Here is a 19,846-nt window from a genome sequence, read left to right as displayed (position 1 = left end):
CTGACAGGGCAGCAGGAGGGTGGTTCAAAGCTAATGGGGCTGTGAGGCCAGTGACGGGGAAGCACGTATTCTGCAAACCCACCCATGCAGAGGAAAGCAGTTAGCATTTGCCTTCCTAGCACTAGTGGGAAGGGTGCACAGGCAGGGCAATCCACCAATGAGGCCCCACCATTTGCTGGAACACACGGGCAGCATCATTGCTATAGTGAAGGAACAGATTGAAATCCAGAATGGAATTTCTTAAGCTGGCTTCATTTCCATCTGGGCCCAGCACAGGACACTCGCAGCTTAAAGCTGCCATGCAGAATTGCTCTTTCTTTATTTGCTACTATTCTTTGACTGTTTTATTGTAATTTTTCAGCTCAGTGTTAATTACAGTTTCCATTTTAACAGTTTTGGAAATACTATCTTTCTGACTCTAACACTGAAATATTTCAATTTCTTAAAATCATGCATATTTGTTTTGTTATGTTCCGTATGATGTTATAATCTTATTTATTCCATAAATTATGCTTTGTTTTACACACAGTCTCTTTAGCATCACTTCATTTACACCTTTTTGTGCTTCTTTTGTTCCAGACCTCCCACTACACGTTTCTTCATCACCATTTTCCCACAGCCAATTATTCTGAGTCCTGGAATGTCCTTAACTTTGCCTATTATCTTCCGCCCTTTGGAAAAGGTAAACCAGGTTTATACTTATTTCAGAGTCATAATTATTTATTTATAACAGCAGCAATTCCTCTTATCTCTTTCACCAACTTGGCAGACAAAGAGATGTTGGGCACTGAAACAAATAGTCTGCATCAGGATTGGAGTAATACAATGCTTCTACTGGCATTTTATTACCCTAGGGTGTTTTCCAAAACTTCTTGATTGGTAGTCAGAAATGCACAAAGGAATCCACATCTGGAAAAAAAACAACAGGGAAGGACTGCTTGAGCATTCAGAGTATTGATCTATTTGCTGTAATGCAGTGTATTGTGTTACTGACATTAAGAAAGCTGATGAAGGAACTTTTCATTCATGAATACCTCCTTGAGAAAAAATATAATACACTTATCAAACAAAATTGCAAATAATTTGTCCTAGAACATTAAAGTTCGGATAATACTATTTAAATGGGCATGCAGAAGGTAGGTCAAGATTTATGGATTTGCAATAGACCTCCAATGCTTCTGACTTCTAATAGTTTAGCAAATACAAGAAATTACCCTGCTACAGCTGACTTTCTTAATTTTTAAGGTGCTCTGACAGGCTGTTGCTTGATAGAATTTAAGTCATCTTGGGCAGATTGGCTAGATTGAGTTAGCTATGGCTTGTTTTAACCATGGTCTGCTAAAATGACAAAAGTTTGATTTGCAGGCAAATAAAGTGATAATGGCTTGTTACAATTCCTGGTTTGGTTTCTCTCTCTTTAAAATGGCTCTTGCCATGAACTTCTGTGGATTTGGATTTGGATGGAATACAAAAGCAGACCAGGTCGAGGAGTGCATATAACTGCCTGCATTAAAAAAAAAAAAAAAAAGGCAGATCAGGAATAAGCCAGGAAATCACAGTCAAATCTTGCATCCTTGTTGGCACACTATACTGAGCCCGAACTGCAGAAATAATGCCATTAGAAAATATATTTTCGTTCTGTGGTTTACTGCTCTAAAGAAAGCTATGGCTTATTCACTGATTCTATTTATACTAAGCCAAAAAGAAGTATGCCTCATTTCTGTTTTGCATAAACAGTGAACCAAGCCAGTATGTTTTTGTAAGGTATGAATATTAGTTAGTTGCCTTTGACCAGGTCTTTGTGCAGCTCTGTCCAATCTTAGAATGTTATAGTAAAATACCTAATAGTAAATCAGGTGCAGATTTTTACCTGTACATGCAGGTTTGGAAGGGGGTTGCAATAGGTCATTAGTTTGAGTCCCTGAATAATTTTTTTTTCATCTGGTTTGCTTGTCCATATTGTCTAATTAAAGGGCACTAAAGACATGACCATCTTGTCATATCTCTCCCACGTGAAATCTGATGGGCTCTCTTCCTATTTTTAGATAATAGTCAAAGGTTGCATTTAAATAGAAGATGTTTAATAAAGAATCTGCTTATTATTTGTTAGTTTGGCTGGTTTTATAATGTTTTATTATGCTTTTAATTTTAATGTTATTTCTACAGAGCAATGTTTCTACAGTATATAGCATTTCAAATCTTATATAAAAAGCATGCAGAAATCATTTACCTTGGCATTCATTAGATCCTTTTATGTGCCGGTTTGCTAGTCAGTTACACATAACAAGGAGGTATCCATCTTCTCTGCACATATTTGGACTGACACACATATTTGGACTGAATATCCTCTTTTCTTCTTATTCAGAGGGAATATGAAGACAGCATCCTCTTTGAAAAGCCAGAAGGAGAATTCTCTGTTGCACTGCTAGCTAAGCTACCACGCCTTGAATTGCTTTTCCCACATACCATCCAGCTTCCTGCCTGTGCTGTCTATCACTTTGTAGAATCCTCCTTTATCTTGTACAATAATGGGTAGGTGTGCTTTTTTATAGCCTTCAAAGTTGCTTATTTTTGGGTTGCCACCAGATCTTCTGAGATATAGAAATGTTCCTCATTTCTGATCTGGATGCTGTAAAATGGCCTTCCCCAGCCTGGTACCCTTCAGATGTTTTAGAGTAAAATTCTCACCTGCCTTGTGGAGGATGGGAAGAGGAGGCACCAAATTGGGAAAGGCGGCTGGAGGGAATTGTGAACGTTCTATCAAAAACAGCAGTTTTGTGAGCTATCAGAATCCACAATAGGAACCAACAGGCGAATGGAACGGTTCAGTTGACTATATAATAGCCATAATACTTCAGTTCCCAGTCTTATAAAGCTGGAAGACATATTTAGAGTTTTGAGAGCATGACATAGATAGAGCTACCACCGGATTACAGAATGGCTATTTTTTCCTGGAAGGAAACTTGATGAAATTACTTCTCACCAAGCTACCTAGCCTCTACCCACAGTGTTCCGTATCACTCCAATTTATCTTTGCCTTTTTTTCTGAGCGGGTGGACACTGTTTCAAACAAAACACTGAACTACTGCCCTCTGCCATATTTTTTTCTAACAGTTCTTATGGTGCTCAGGAGGGGTCCAGCAGCAGCCATATTCTTGGAAATAAAGATTATGAGATTATGTTAGAAATCGATACTTTGGATTTTTCAGTATGGAGACTTGTTAGAAGACCAAAAAAGATTTGAATTAGCTACTATTATATGGCCCTTCCACCCCTATTTCTGGGTATCCTTCTGATAGCTATGCAAGAGTATGAAGAGTATGAAAGCTGCAAAGTAATATTATTGTTTTCTTAGCACCGTGTCACTCACCTGGTAAAGAATTCTGCATTTTTTCATACCACTTATGTACACCAAAGATAGAGGATTTGTCAGGAACCTTTGCAAGATATAAACAAGCACAGAAGAACTAAAAGAATATTCCAGAATGGAATGGAAGAAAAATGGAAGCAGAATGGAAGAAAACTCTGAATGGCAGGAATAGTTGCCATTAGAACAGAACAGAAATTTCCAGAGCTAGAAAGAATGAAGGAGGAAAAGCAAGAAGAGTTGCATCAGATACTGAAATTAATAGGAGAAATGCAATATGCCTTGGAAGCGAATGATTGCCAAGTAGTTCTGGCATGAATTATACGAAAGAGCCTGCAAACTAATATAAAGTCTGCAAACTCAGAACCAACAAATCTTCCTTATTTCTATTGCTAGGTTTAGTAGAATTATTTGGGGATCACACAGTTTAGTTTAACTGCTGAGACCAAATTGATTAATGATTTTTACTTCAGTACATGAGCAGATATTCGAGGGCATGGAAGAATTCTATGTATTTTGCATTGTTTACTTGGTGGGAAACATGATCCTACTGAATTTATCATGTTCTGCAGCTTTGCTTTAATATTGTATAAAAATTCGTCAATCTTCCACTTGCTTTTCTAATATTAACCTCAGACTGCTGCTGCTAAATGCCAAATCTATCTGTAATAAGCCTTACTCATCCACAATTTAATTGGGGATAGGAGGGCAGACCTGGCATGTATCACTGAGATGCATGGGCTAGGTAAGGATGTGAAGGGAGTCCTCATATGAAAATATGCCCTGGGTTTCAGGTATTGCAGCAAGTGTGACTTTAAGACAGGGAAGGGGAGTGGCAATGTCTTGATGCCCTCTTCTTTAGACAACTAGTTGGACATTAGGGAAGAGCTAGGGGTGCTACTACTATTTACTTTGCTGCCCAGCAACATCCAATTCTAAATTCAGGCTGGCTCTGAACTGGTGTTGATTGTCCAGGCTTATGACCCTGCGGAATTTCAACCTCCATATACTGAGGCTGAGTCAGGAATGGCAGGATTTCCTGGCCACCATGGCAACCATGGACTTGTCCCAGGGAATCACTAGACCAACAGGCATATCACATTTTTGTCATCCTGAAGCTTGCTGAATGCAGGGAGGACCAATTAGGAAGGTGTACCTCAGGTGCTTAATGGATCCTAGGGTTTTCTGGAGTGCATTTGGGGAATTTTCCAATGACCAAGTGGGCAGTTTCACCTTTCCTCTCACCGAGCTCTGGGATATGAAGTTGGCAAGGACACTGGATGGAATTACTTCCAAGCAGCCTCTCCTTATATGCAGTGATTCACAGAGGGGTCCAAGGGAATGAAGCAACAAAGAAATATGTAGAGTGCCAAAGTTGGAAAATAAAGAGCAGATATGACCAGACACAACCAAAATTGGTTAAGAGCCCAATTTCAGACCTCTGCCATAGCGGTAAGGGAGGCAAAGCATTGCTACTCTGCTGTTATTGCTTCTGTGGAGTACCATTTAGTGGCTTTTTTAAGGGTTACTTGCACCTTCTTCGGGAATGATGGATGAGAAGATCTGGCTTGTGGCTACTCTGACTTGTTTGCAAAGTACTGAGGACAAATTCATTATTTTCAAGCTGGACTAATTTCTGACATGATCCATTAAGATGATTGTGGCAGCAGCTTGCATTTCTTGAAATGTGGAGTCTGTGGGCAGGATCCTCTATAGTAGACCCCTGCTTCTCCTGGTTCAATTGAGTTGGCACAGAGAGGGCAGGTCCCTGGATTTGAGGAATGCTTAATGCTTTTTTGAGGGAAGGATTGTACTTATCTTCTTGAAGGAAGCCATGGTGCATCCCCTCTTGAAGAAGCCCAATCTCAATCCAGAGATTTTGGGCGACTTCCACTCAGTCTTCAACCTATGGTCCAAGATCTGGGGTTTGCCTTGATTCATGGTTCCTGCTAGAATAGCAGGTAGAAGCTGTGGTCAGAAGATTTTTACCTGCCTGCAGCTAGTGCATCAGATGCAGCCATATTTGGAACATACACAGCTGTAGGTGATTGTAAACTCATGCCTTCATCTTCCAGCTGGATCACTGGTCCATATGAAATGGCCTGACTACTGATAGACCAGACCCAGTCTAACAAAATCATACCTACTTTATGGGAGCTGCATTGGTTTGGGGGTATGATTCATAATACTAGTTATGACCTGTGAAGCCTTTTATGGTTCAGGTCTATAACTTTTATGGGATCGCATTTTCCAAGTAGAATCTTCCTGTCCTGTATGCTCAACTCAGGAAGGTATGCTTGTTGTTCCCTCTCCCCAGATATCAGCATGGGACTGGGTTTTCTCTGTAACTGCTTTGACCCTATGGAATTCTCTTCCTGAATTTAGAATGTCTCCTTTCTTCCTTCTGGAAAGTTCATCCTCTTTTGTTGGACCTTTGAAGGATGGGTTGATAGAAATGCTGACAGCTAGATAGTTGCTGGTGGTTATAGTTGATGCCTATTAGTAAGTAGTGATTTATGGTTAATTATGTTTCTTAATTATTTTAATGTTATTTTTTGGATAATGTTTTACTATTGTGAGCTGCCCAGAGCCTTGCAAAGTAGGTGGCATGCAACTCTTGTAAAATAAATATATATGTACATAATACAATATTTTGAGAAACACTGTTTTGTCTTGATAAAGAACCTTTGGTTTATGGACTGTTTTTTTTGTAGAGAACTACTGACATGCTTTAGCTGGGAAGTGCCAGAACCTTTTTCTCTTACTCCTTCCCGTGGCATGTTGGATCCTGGTGAAGAATGTACAATGAAGGTGACCTTTCAACCTGAGGTGGCTTTAGTCTATGATGTTTCAGCAATATGCAGTTTTGGAGACAATCAAGAGCAGAAGACTCTTCAACTGAAAGCTGTTGGTGAGAACGTTTATGCTCTAAAAGTATTATAGGCAACTTTTGATATGTGTGATCTTCAGCAATCCTTTCTGCGGCCTCTTGGGATCTCCACTCATCTTTCCTACTTCCCAGCTGACTAACCTTCAGCTAGATATGTGGAATAGTTTAGTTTGTCCATCATCTCTACCTCATTCCTCATCAAAATTGCTACTTCAGTAGATAGCAATTTTCCCCTACACCATTGCAGGGGAAAAGAATGAAATTATACCTTGCCTTCCATTCTAAACCTATACTCATATAGTATGTTGTGTTGTACCTCCACCCACCAGGCTTACCCACTTCTCTTCTAAAAACAAGGGCAAACCACACATTAGGGGTTAGATGTACCATGGGATATTGCCTATACATTTATCTGCAATATTAAATTCCCATGAGCTTGGGAAGATATATAGTCCTGTCCTATTTTGCAGAGTAGCTCTCAGGTGTTAAAAAATCTAATCTCAGCTTGGTTTTTTAATTCATTCCTTTGTTTCTTATTTCCCTTGCAATATGTCTAATGATGGTTAGTAATCATTGTATTGCCTGCTGAACTTTCAAATATCTTAACCTATTTATTCAGGAAACAGCCACATTGTTAAGAAATATGTTATTTTCCTGATAATGGTGTACAAATATTATAGCCGCAAACAGTCCCATGAAACTGACAAGTCTTTCCCATGCCCAGTCACTTTCTTGCAAGAAAAAAGACAGTCCTCGCATTTTTTCATTTTCTTTTAATAGGAAGTTTATGTCTCTCATTTGCATGTTTTGTAGTCAATTGCCCATAATTTAGAAGGCTTCTGACCCTCACTGTAAAACTCATGTAAGGAGAGTTTAGAAGGGAAATTACTGTTCCCAGAATATTTTTCTTGCAACATGTTTCAGGTTGAAGCAAGAATAGGGGCACACCATTGGCACAGTGACACAAATGTCAAAATCGACATAAATTCAGACCACAGCCATCTCCCTCATTAAATACAATATTTATTTTTTTTCTAGGTAAATATCCCCACCTGCTGGTCAATGTGCCAGAAGACACATGTGAAGATCTCAAGCATCTAAACTTCCGGGATGTGCTCTCCTTTGGCTCAGTTGCTGTTGGCAGCACTGTGGAAAAACAAATGGAGATACTAAATGTATCTGTGGTATGGAAAGGAGTTTCTTGAATGTGAAGAAGAGGTTGTTCTATCCAACTGTAGCCTGTTCTTTTCACATAGACATATTGCCCCCTCCCTCTACTTCCAAGGCATATGATTTTATTCCTAGGGTCACACGTTTTGGGGGGAGAGGGTGTCTTCAAGGGCTAAATAAGGCATGCCAGTGATGCAGTGGCAACATTGGAGAGGAACAGGCTGACATATTTGACTTCTTTTGGGGCTTTTGTGGGATCAGGTTTTGAAAAAAATTAAAATAGGTGTAATAAAGTAAGAGGAAGCTTAATGGGCCTATTTACTTATCATTTTAGTAGGGAAAACCCCAAATACACTCCTGAATGTTGGCAGTATAATCTGGAAAGGAGTTCTGGATGCTTCAGAAAAGAAGCTTGAAGTTGTCCATCTCTGTTGTAAAGGAAGAAATCTGGATGAAATATTTTCTCCAACCATCAACCATCTTGGGCCATCTCTGCTGCTATGTAGACAATTCATGTAAACATAATGGATGATTTTCACAATTTTCTCAAGTGTAAGAAACTGGCCAAGTGTTGCCTTAGTACAGTTTGCAGTAACTGATCTGTTCGGAAATGTGATAGGAAGACTGTAACAGCATTTTTTGCCAGATTTCAGAATGCAGCTTTGTTTCACTTATAGGCCTTTAGTTGGGCTAAAGGGTGTCTCTGATTCCTTTTCAACTCAGGGATCCTTGATTGTAAAAGAGTGACTAACGGACCTGAAAGACAGGCTTGGCCTATTCAGCATCTCCATTTTTAGACCAAGTGGAAATGGTAAAGCCTATATGGAAAAGAAGCAGTATGTCAGTGATTCTTAATGTCTAACCTCAGCAGCTGCCAACGAAGAGACCTCTTTTTGTTTCTTTTCCAGCTAGGAGTTTGTGTAGAAAAACTACACTTTCAAGTTAGAGGAGACAAGGTAGTGAGAATATCGGTTTCAGGCGTTCTTGGCATACACTGCCAAATGTAGAGCAAACTTCGTTGCTCAGTGAGGAAGGGAGAACTAATGGTCTGTCTCTTGGCAGGTCAGCGCTCCATTCAGGATTGACAGAACAAAGGAGCCACTGCTTCGTGATCGTGTCTTTTCCTGCGATGTCACCCAAGCCATTGTTAAAGCTGGTGGCACATCAGTCATCCCTGTTAGGTTTAGCCCACACACTGTGGGCATGAAAAGTGTGGATTACTTCACTGTTGTGCCTTTGGGAGGTAGCACGCATTCTGTGTTGAAGGTGACAGGATCATGCAAAGGTACATGCGGTGGGAACCTATTTGCTTCTTTATGCTGTACCGAAGCATACAGTAGGGACTGGAGAGAAACACATTTAAATGTAAACTGAACTAATGTGCACTTCTCAGACCAGTATGCAGACCAAAGTGTATTTTGGAATCCTCACTTGTCCAGATTGTGCAATGCAATTCTCCCATCAAAAAACTCAAGGCATATATTGGGGAAAATGTATGTGGTTTCATACAATCACTTTAAATTAAAAGAAATTGCTGCCTAATGCTATGCATATTAGGAAATGTGTACACAAAAATGCAGGCAGGTACAGAAATAGAATTAAATCATCTTAATATTTAAAAAAAGAGAAACTGAGTAAAAGAGAATTTCACCTATCCCTATGTCTCAGTCCTGGCCTCAGTGAATATAGATACAGAATCTTGCCTGATGTTGGATTCTCATCATATTACATACAACGTTTTTCTGAATCTGACTGGGAATATATTTGTAGCCAACTGAAACTGGTTTGTTTAGATTCCTGTTCTTATTTTCAATCCTAAAAATGTGCTGCCCTATGAACTATTTTCTGTTATCTCAGATACAACTGTTCATTATCTGTTAGAAATAACTGAAATGATCCTCTTCTGTAGAAAACAGAACTCTGCTCGCCAAACAGAAAGAAGCTGATCCTGTGTATGTCTCTTCCATGTCTGAGTGAGAATGGATCTGTGTATGTTTAGGAGCCTTGAAAAATAGGTGACCAGGGAAACAATTTTATAGAAAACATGCATGAAATTATTTTATAGAAAACATGTATGACATCCATTCTTCAGAGTTGGGATTGGGAGCTTTTACTGTACAAAAAGCCCCTTCCTTGGTGGTAGTGAAAGTAGCAGTATGAAAGTTGGCTTTGTTTATCATTCTAGGTCCTGCGGTAACTTTTCAGCATCCCTTTGTTTACTTCAGCTGCATTAACCTTGGTGAATACTTAATTCAGCCATTAGACATCACTAACATCTCCGATGTTCCAGCCTACTATCAGTTTGACATTGATTGCACACAGAGTGTGTTTTCCTTTGACCGTCCTTATGGAGTCTTGAACGGAATGTCCACGATCACACTGAAGGTGACTTTCCAGCCTACTCATCCAATTATATGTTACCGGCGTGTGGTTTGCCTTGTGCATCATCAGGTAAGAGAGTTAGGATATATCTTGCATTGAAACTGGCCTCTGAATTGTGCACTCCTAGTCATCTACATGGTGGTTGAGTAACATTTCATTGAGCAAATAGAATAATTTCTTTTGTCCAGGTGCTATGTCTTATCAGGCAACTCTGGTTATACTGAATGACATGTCTCAGGCCAGTAGCTCCTATTTCACTTCTTGGATAACATTTCTAAGTTAAATCAAAGGGCTGGCTTTCATTTGGATGCTGGTAGATTGGGCCTAATTTTAAGGCTCTAATATGTTTCATTTTTTCCCCCGTCATGGAAAATTCAGCAGTATAGAGCACAACACTGAAGGGAAGAATTATGTTTATTGCAACAAAAGTTAGCTGCCTACTTTACAAGAAAGAGGGATCTTGAACAATGGGAAAACAAAGATTTTCATAGAAGTCGAGGGCTACAAGGCAGGAAATCCTAGGGATCTGATTTGCTGGCAACTTTTGGGGAAGTTAGACAGGTCCTTGTCCTGGTAGCTGGCAGCAGAACTGGAGAAGTCTATTGTTAAGGAGATGGAATGTTGAGGTCATCAGGCTGATTGAGGATGGAAGGTTGGGGTTTCTCACCTTGTTACTATGAGGCAACTCCCTTATTAGGGCTCCCCTTGGGCTGTACTGTGAGCTGGTTGGGGAGGTTTCTATTCTTTGGTTTAGTTGGACTTTGTCTGGGGGCAAATTTGGGTCTGATAGGATTAGGTGAAGAGAGGAGTTGGGTTTGACCCTCGTCACGACCAAGTGATAGGAAAGAAAAAGGTGCATCCTCCATTTTTTTGTTAGGTTTATTTTCTCCACTACACCACGCTAGTTGTTCTGAGTTTTGTAAGCAGAGAATTAGAATTCTCTCACTGTCCTGTGCCAAATTCTATGGATGACACTTCTAGGCAGCATTCAGAATGAAGGGTAGAACAAAGTGCCTCTTTGCAGTTAAACCACTACTCACAGTTCAAAGGAACAGATAGAAATCAAGAGTGCCAGGAATATGCTTAGAAAATTCCTGCGTTTTCCTCCTCAACTGAATTATATTCAAAGCAGAATACAACTATTCAAAATATACAACATTGATGAACCTGTAATGGCCTCTATTAGCTACGAGACCCAGTCCAAGTGTAGTTGTATGAACTGTGGGATGGAAACAATTTACAGGAAAGTGCATCTCAATGCAGCCTGGATAACATTAAAGGTTTTCTGGTGAGGAAAAATGGCAGCACTCTAATCCAGGGGAACCCCCCCCCCCACAGCTGAAATAGACTGTTTTCTTTCTTGTGCTCTTGATCCTCGTCAGGAGCCATTGTTCCTAGATTTGGTTGGGACCTGCCATACAGAAACAACAAGCCCAAACCCTCTGAAACTGAAGGACCTGAGCAGGTACTGGACCCATGTGGCCAGAGGACTGACTTTTTTCCCACCAGACATCCTGGGCACCATGCTGAAGGAAGGCAAGCTGCTGGTAGATGGAAATGGAGCTCTTACACTCCCACCAGAGGTAAAGTATGTATTATGAAAGTCAGGCTTGTTCAGTCCTACTTCCCTTGACAAGGAAGCCTAGCATATGAATTGGTTACCACTGCTTCTGCTGTTGTTGTCAGGCCTAGCCCAAGGAACTCCAAGAGACAATGCAAAATCAGTTCAGCTATGTTTATTAGCTACAACCTCTAGCAAGAATCTTCCCAGACTGAAACCCCAGGTCCCAAGTCAGCCAGCCACAACAGTGTGAATTCCTCAGGGAGGTGCCAGTCTCATCCTCTTGTAGTTCCCATGCTCCTGCGGCAAGCTAAGAAAATGCTTATCTCCTTGAGCCTGGCCTTCATAATTCCACTCCATCACAGTTGTATAATCATAGTTGCCAGGATATACTATGAGCATGGATATCCCCTGGAAATGCAAACTGCTAAATTTTATAGGCTTTCACCCTGTCATAATTCCTAGATATTCCTGGATTGTTAAATAACCTGAGCTTCCCTGTGGACATGGATATATAATTCCCTTAATTTCAGTGAGGTGGAACGAGAGGTTTCTCTTTTATTTAAATGCAGATATTTTGTTTTTAAGATCCTGCAGGACAAAACTCCTGAGGAATACCCTGTCATTGAACCCATGGTTGAATATTTCCACGATGGTATATGCAGTGACCTCACTATATATCCTCCCCACGTCAGCCTTAGCATCAAGGAGTTTGATTTTGGCTGCTGTGCAAGTCTTCGAGAGATAGAGCCACTTCCTTTCTGTGTGACCAATCATACAAAGGGGAAAGTCACTGTTATATGGACAAGAAAGCCAGATAGTCCTTTCCAGGTAATCCCAGAGAGTTGTGACATCCCATCTCTGAAGAATATGGCTTTCCGCATCACTTTCCAGCCTCCTCAGGTCAATTCCTTATATGCAGCAGAACTGGAAGGCTTTGCTTTCTACAAGGTGGGTAGAGATCAGTGTCAAAAATGCTGACCTTTTTTAGCATATGCACCTTCTCAGCCCACTAGAGTTTGTAACAATTTCCCCTGTCACATTGGTGTGGCTGACTGTCCACACTATTTCTGGTGTGAAACATGTTGGTAATGTGTTGACCTTCTCCTGGTGAAGGTCAACTGTCATGTCCTCACAAAGGAGGGTAGGAGGGAACTGGTTTAAAAACTGAGTAAATCTCAGCAGCAGGAAATTTGTTGAAGGGCATGTTCTGTCCTCTTTCTGGTGTAAAATTCTGACTTGGAACCCCTTTGTTTAACACCACTCCGAAGCACAGATTAATAGGCTCCCCTTGCTCTGTTTCTTTTCACTGGCAGGTACTGAGACACTACAACAATGTTGAGGAGCCCATCACTATGTGCCCATCCTGGAGTTTGACTATCCGCTTGCGTGGACATACTTTTCGACCTGGGCGACAGCACTTCATCCCACAGTACACCTTGGACTGTCACAAGGTGAAGAATGTTTGTCCTCCACAGTAAATAGACTGTGGAGTAGAAGGAGTTTTCTCACTGATAGTCACTTATTTGTGAGCCCAATACTTTACAAACATTATTTACAGTGTCCACAACTGTAAGAGATCCAGTTCTGTTGTTTCCATTTTTAAATGCTGTGTTTTGTCCAAAACATTTTGTGAGAACCTGAGTGTAATGAATTCATCCGATTCACTGGATCAAACTGAATTTTTTCTGAGTTTTGCATGATTACAAATCTAGACAAAAATTTGCACTGTATACTCCCTGATAAAGTGAGAAATGGGGTCAAGCGGGGTGGGGTGGGGAAGGGTGTCCTTGTTCTCTCTTGGCATGAATCGGTCAGAGCTTCTAAGATAGCATTTCCTTGCTGGTGCTTTAACCATATCAGAAACAGATTAGACACTACTTGGATTTCCATGCCAAGTTGTTGTTTCTTCTCTGAAGATGAATGGGCTGAGCCCAGTCATGATGCGCTAATAAGGCAGCCAAGGAACTCTCTGCCTTCTTGGAGTAGTTTAGGGACATGAAAACATTTTAAAAGTACCTAAAACTGAAGTAAAGCATTGAGCACCTGCTTGGTGGGCAAAATGTGAAATATGCCTGAAAAATGAAACATCCAAACATGAAGGAGACAATCTGCCTAAAGTGAAGAGGAAGAAGATGCAGAGCTGGAGTTGGAGGCTTGATATGTATCCTCGTACTGGGTGTCAGAAAGATGAATGCATGCCACAACATGGTAACTTGGCATGCAGTGCTCTGAAGGTGAATCTGATTGGAGCCTTAAATTAGCTTCCGAATCACTGACTTCTCCCATAATTAATTAATAATTAATTTCTATGCAAGTGGTTGTTTGCAATTACTGAATGGCTGGACATGTTTGGGACCTGTATTTTGGGGATTTGCTAGTTGATATATGGGGTTCACCTTGTAAGTTGAGCTAGAGTCTATAAATTGCATGTGATCATTAGGACTTTCCATATTCCTTTTTAATAAAAGTTCCTTTAAAGCAGTGCTTCCTAAACCTGGCTAAATTACCCAAAATTGGGTAAAAGTGGTTTTTCTTTGGGTATCGACACACAAACCCATTACCCATCACAACAGGGACATTTAAATTGACTTAAAGATTGCCACATGTACTAAAATATATTTGAAAATCTCCCAAAATATTCTTATTAAGATGAACATTGATGAAATTACCAGTGGTAATTTGCTGAAATGACATAAAGACCAGTCAGTGACATTGTTTTTATAATACAGGTAGTCCTCGAGTTAAGACATGTTTTGGGTAATGAAGGAAAAAGTTTGTGAGGCACTGCTTTAAAGTACAGAAGCTAAGGAGGAAAACCACAGAGGGGCTGTTCCTCTCATCCAAACATCTTCCTGTCTCCTAGGTTTTTCCTCCAGTATGTCGGAATGTCACCACATACCGGAGCATGCTACTCTGCAATGTGGGCACAACTGCCATTAGTTTTAACATGGGCCGAGAGAAGTGCCCTTCTGTCTTGGTCAAGCCCAGCTGTGGATATATTATTCCAGGGGCCCACCAGATCTTTTTCCTTTCAACTTGCCCCACAGAAACAACCATACAACAGCACACCTTGCTTTTGCATCTCAATTTCTGGTCCTCTTTCACACAGGTAAGCAAGGAAATTGAAACTTTTCCTTCTACTCTTTGCCCTATTTTATCATACTATCACCCCTTTCATCTTCTTGGCACCCTTTCTCTAGTAGTTTTATTTTACTTTAATTGTGGTAATGTTTTTAAAGCTGAAGAAACTCTTGGTGTTCCATATCAATGTAGGAGCTATTATATAGCTTAATAAACACCAACAATTTAGATATCTCCTTTACTCGTGGCAATGTGTTATTTTACAACCTTCCCCCCGCCTTTCTTTATTAACTAATGAAAAGAGAAGGACAGTTGAAGCTTAGGAATGTCTGCAAATATAATTTCCTATTTTTACCAATTAAATGGAAAAGGAAGGAAATGGACTTATCCACCCTGATGTCATCCAGATCACAGAGCAGAATTGAATCTGGTCATTTAAACTTGGTTTACTTAAGCCAAAACCTAACAATACTTTTTTTTGAGAGGGGGAATTGTTTTATTATTTACAATCTTTTGGCAGTGTAGCTTCTGGACTTCTTGTTTTTAGCTCAGTCTTTATTTATTTATCATATTTATATGCTGCCCATCTCACAGAAACATGACTCTGGGTGTCGTACAATAAAACCATAAAAACCAGTAATTACAAAAACACTACAATTAAAACATTAATATTACTATTATGAGAAAACAAAAAGGCTAGAGAGAGCATTAGATGTTATATGCAATGTAGCCACTCATTAAATCCCCATTTCTGTGAGACCCCCAAGCCTGTTGACATAAGCAGGTTTTGAGGGACTTCTGGAAAGATATCAAGGATGGGACCAGTCTTGTACTTCAAATTTATGTTGGAAATGTGAACAACAAGAAGGGACATTTTATCATGTTTGGTGGATGTGTAAAAAAGCCAGAAAGTTTTGGATTCAAATACATACACTAATCTAGAGGACTTTAAACCGGAGGCTTTTCTTTTGGGACTAATGGACAAACAGTTGGAAAAAAGTCATGGAACTTTGTTTTTATACATGAAACCCCTTATAGACCAGTACCTGAATATGACTCAGAAGCAAACTGCCAACCAATGCAGCTCACGGAGCAGAGGTATGTGTGCTGTTCTAGGGGCGCACATAACTGCCCGCACTGCTGCATTTTGCACCAGCTGAAGCTTTCGGATATTCTTCAAGGGCAGCCCCATGTAGAGTGCATTACAGGTGAAACTCAAAAAATTAGAATATCATGCAAATGTTCATTTAAGTCAGTACGGCAACTCAAAAGGTGAAACCAATATATGAGATAGACGCATTACAGGCAAAGCGAGATATGTCAAGCCTTACTTTGTTATAATTGTGATGATTATGGTGTACAGTTTATGAAAACCCCAAATTCACAATCTCAGAAAATTAGAATATTACATGACATCAATAACACAAGGATTAGAAAGAGAACAATATCGGACCTCTGCAAAGTATAAGCATGCATATGTACTCAGTACTTGATTTGGGCCCCTTTTGTAGCAATGACTGCCGCAATGCGGCGTGGCATGGATGCTATCAGCCTGTGGCACTGCTGAGGTGTTATGGAAGACCAGGATGCTTCAATACCGGCCTTCAGCTCCGCTGCATTGTTCGGTCTCATGTCCCTCATCTTTCTCTTGGCAATATCCCATAGATTCTCTATGGGGTTCAGGTCAGGCGAGTTTGCTGGCCAATCAAGCACAGTAATCCCATGGTCATTGAACCAGGTTTTGGTACTTTTGGCAGTGTGGGCAGGTGCCAAGTCCTGCTGGAAAATGAAGTCAGCATCCCCATAAAGCTCGTCTGCGGAAGGAAGCATGAAGTGCTCCAAAATCTCCTGGTAGACGGCTGCATTGACCCTGGACTTAATGAAGCACAGTGGACCAACACCAGCAGATGACATGGCTCCCCAAATCAACACAGACTGTGGAAACTTCACACTGGACTTCAAGCATCGTGCATTGTGTGCCTCTCCATTCTTCCTCCAGACTCTGGGTCCTTGGTTCCCAAATGAGATGCAAAAGTTGCTCTCATCAGAAAAGAGGCCTTTGGACCACTGGGCAACAGACCAGTTCTTTTGTTCTGTAGCCCAGGTAAGACGCTTCTGACGTTGTTTGTTGTTCAGGAGCGGCTTGACAAGAGGAATACGACATTTGAAGCCCATGTCCAGGATCTGTCTGTGTGTGGTGGCTCTTGATGCACTAACTCCAGCCTCAGTCCACTCCTTGTGAAAGTCCCCAACACTTTTGAATGGCCTTTTCCTGACAATCCTCTCCAGGCTGCGGTCATCCCTGCTGCTTGTGCATCTTTTTCTACCACACTTTTCCCTTCCACATCACCTTCTATTGATGTGCTTTGATACAGCACTTTGGGAACATCTACCTTCTTTTGCAATTACCTTTTGGGGCTTTCCCTCCTTATGGAGGGTGTCAATGATGGTTTTCTGCACAACTGTCAGGTCAGCAGTCTTTCCCATGCTTGTGATTCCTACTGAACCAGCCTGAGAGACCATTTAAAGGCTCAGGAACCCTTTGCAGGTGTTATGGATTCATTAGCTGATTAGAGTGGGACACTTTGAGCCTAGAATATTGAACCTTTTCACACTATTCTAATTTTCTGAGATTGTGAATTTGGGGTTTTCATAAGCTGTACGCCATAATCATCACAATTATACCAAAGTAAGGCTTGACATATCTCGCTTTGCATGTAATGCGTCTATCTCATATATTGGTTTCACCTTCTGAGTTGCAATACTGACATAAATGAACATTTGCATGATATTCTAATTTTTCGAGTTTCACCTGTATAGTAGTTCAGCTGGAAGGTGACCAGGACATGAGTGACATGAACAGAGTCTCTTGATCCAGGCATGGGTGCAACTGGCATACAACATGAAGCTTGCAAAGGCCCTCCTAGCCACAACTGCCACCTGCTCTTTGAGCAGGAGTCGCGTGTCCAGGAGGACCCCTAAGTTGTGCGCTGGGTCTGTCTGGGGCAGTGCAACCCCATTCAGTACCAGAGATGGTATAGTCCCAGAACTGGAAGGCCCCAGAACCCAGAGCCACTCAGTCTTACCAGGGTTCATTTGAAGCCTGTGATTCCCATCCAGATCCCCACAGACTCTAGGCACCAGGGTAGGACATGAACAGTATCGCTTAATTTGGCAGCAACAAAGATGCATAATTGGGTATCATCTTCCCCGCCCCACCTCCACCCTGAATTTCCCAAATTCCCTACAGAATTGGCTTCAGTCAATGCAGCTTTTTGTCATTTGTCAGTCCAAATCCATGCACATGTTTTGAAGATTGCAGTTGTATGTGTTTAATGGCACTTCTAGAGCTTCATAGTATTAGAATTGATTTGGCTACATTGCCTAGGTATTTCCTTCTTGTATAGTTCCAGTTTTTTCAGGCTTGCTCATGCCAGCTTAGGACCCAATTAAATCTTCATGGATGGTTTTCAGCATTGGCTCATCATTTCTACTGATCTTTGCTTCATCAGGAGATTCCTCTTCAAAGCAGTGCTGAGCCTCTGGCGCTACTCTTGGAAGGTGATGGCAGCCTGTACTTCAAACCTACATGTGTGGGAACCTGCTCTTCACGTACCTTCACCATCAAGAACTGTACCCGGCTACCTATGCTTTTCAGATGGAAAATCCAGCAATCTGACCAAAAGCTTTTGTCTGTCCAACCTGCTGAAGGGACGCTACTACCCAATGAAGCTTTGGTAAACAGAACAATTACATGGACATTTAGCAGTCTTCCTTGAGACAAATATGATAATAACTACTAACAGTGCCTTGCTAGATAATGCATTCACACTGTCATGGTTCTGCATGTAAAAGTAGTAAGATACTAGCAGTGAGAGAGAAAAGGAAGCTTTCTTTGAGCTCCTCTATGACTCTAACAACTAGTTGACCCATTCCAAAAGAGAGTAACCTCAGTGTCCTTAGCCTCCTCTTGTGCATGTGATTTCAGGCTCAGACATGGACTTTCACTCCTGGTGAACAAATCAAATATCTCCTGCGGAGCTGGGTGACAGTGTGGAGAGATCAAGAAATGCTGGATGACAAGACTCCGAAGAGCATCCGCTATGTTCTGCGAGTTATTGGGGAGGGATCATTTGGCACCATAACAGTAAGTAACAACATCTACATTGGGAAAAGTTAATATAACCATATTAAAGAAGGTGGCTACCATTTGAAACATGCCCACATGACACTCAGTCACCTATGGAGCTATGGAATGTAATAAGTGGGCATACCCGCTATATAGTGCCACATAGCCCAATGGAGGATGCCTACTGCATATGTCAGGTTGAACTGAATATAAGTCCTAATGAAAACACAGACTTATCCTTTTTTCTTTAGTATCTTTAATCCCAGAATTTATTTACATAGAGAATCTATAATGGATGTTTTTTAATATCTTTCTCTGTTGTTTGGCTTGTAGGCAGAAGAGAAGCAGATAGATGTTGGCAACATCCTGGTTGGTAGCGCACAGTCATGTAACCTTGTTTTATTTAACAATGGGACCTGCTGCTTAAAATATATCATTAGTGTGGAACAAACAATTGTTGGACCATGCGATCCTGAGGAAGTTGCCAGTGACCCCTTAGGTATTTAATGGGAATGTGAATCAATGGTGCTTTGTACCACTTGAAGTCTAGCCTTATTAATTCCACTGTTTCCTTTCTTCTTCTCCCACTCCCCATTCACAGCAATAGATCTTGATCACTACAAAGGGACAGTTTCTGCTCGGGGAAAGATCTTCTTGCAAACAACTCTAAAACCAGCTCGCCGGTTGCGCTACAACTGGACAATCCATTGTGCCATTTCCACTCCCAAAGGTAAGAGCCTGGGAGCAGCTAGTGACCATCAAAGCAGCCTAGCAACTAAGCAATGTGTACGTGTGATGGGGAAGTAGGAAAATCCACAGCAGATTAAAAAAAGGCTCCCCTTGCTTTGACACATGTTGAACTTAATAGGAAATTTGTGTGATACACAATTGAGTAGTAACTTAATGGAGGTCTGACCTGAACTATAAAGTTGGAAAGCAGAGAGAACTTGTTATTTGCCTTCCCCATATTTGTTCTGCCACATTCTAATCAACTCTGGTGAAATTTTGGTCCTGGGGTTTAGGGTCAAGACCTCCTCTTAATCATCAAGTGAAGTAAGTCTTAACTACGTTCAAGGATTGGTAAAATACACCTGCAGGCTATTCCTTATGTGGTAGATTGGATGGAGAAGACAATAACCTGCCATTTTACTCTTAAAAGATAAACTGGCTTTTGTGCTCCAAATCTAGAATGATGGCTGGGAAATAGGAGAAACCATAAGAAGAACTAGAGATTCCCTTCAGGGTGAAAATTGATTTTTGGAT

General features: G+C 40.9%; 1 protein-coding gene across 1 annotated transcript in view; it reads left to right on the top strand.

The window, feature by feature from the left end:
- Positions 1 to 625: 625 nt before the first annotated feature.
- Positions 626 to 19,846, top strand: part of CFAP65 (cilia and flagella associated protein 65) — a 40,555-nt gene continuing 21,334 nt past the window's right edge. The window contains exons 1-14 of the mRNA XM_025164870.2: positions 626 to 682; positions 2,366 to 2,532; positions 6,082 to 6,278; positions 7,296 to 7,441; positions 8,490 to 8,712; positions 9,613 to 9,878; positions 11,192 to 11,392; positions 11,959 to 12,321; positions 12,687 to 12,824; positions 14,237 to 14,482; positions 17,967 to 18,191; positions 18,443 to 18,601; positions 18,917 to 19,082; positions 19,185 to 19,313. Coding sequence (XP_025020638.2) covers positions 641 to 682; positions 2,366 to 2,532; positions 6,082 to 6,278; positions 7,296 to 7,441; positions 8,490 to 8,712; positions 9,613 to 9,878; positions 11,192 to 11,392; positions 11,959 to 12,321; positions 12,687 to 12,824; positions 14,237 to 14,482; positions 17,967 to 18,191; positions 18,443 to 18,601; positions 18,917 to 19,082; positions 19,185 to 19,313 — 2,668 coding nt within the window. The 5' untranslated portion in view covers positions 626 to 640. The remainder of the gene's footprint in view (positions 683 to 2,365; positions 2,533 to 6,081; positions 6,279 to 7,295; positions 7,442 to 8,489; positions 8,713 to 9,612; positions 9,879 to 11,191; positions 11,393 to 11,958; positions 12,322 to 12,686; positions 12,825 to 14,236; positions 14,483 to 17,966; positions 18,192 to 18,442; positions 18,602 to 18,916; positions 19,083 to 19,184; positions 19,314 to 19,846) is intronic.

The sequence above is a fragment of the Python bivittatus genome, unplaced genomic scaffold (assembly GCF_059951505.1).
Source record: "Python bivittatus isolate LINGU-HERP-01145 unplaced genomic scaffold, Pbiv_v1 ctg000480_np1212, whole genome shotgun sequence".
In the NCBI taxonomy this organism is placed as follows: domain Eukaryota; kingdom Metazoa; phylum Chordata; class Lepidosauria; order Squamata; family Pythonidae; genus Python; species Python bivittatus.
The sequence above is the reverse complement of the archived record's forward strand: the minus strand, read 5'-3'. Positions and strand labels throughout refer to the sequence as shown.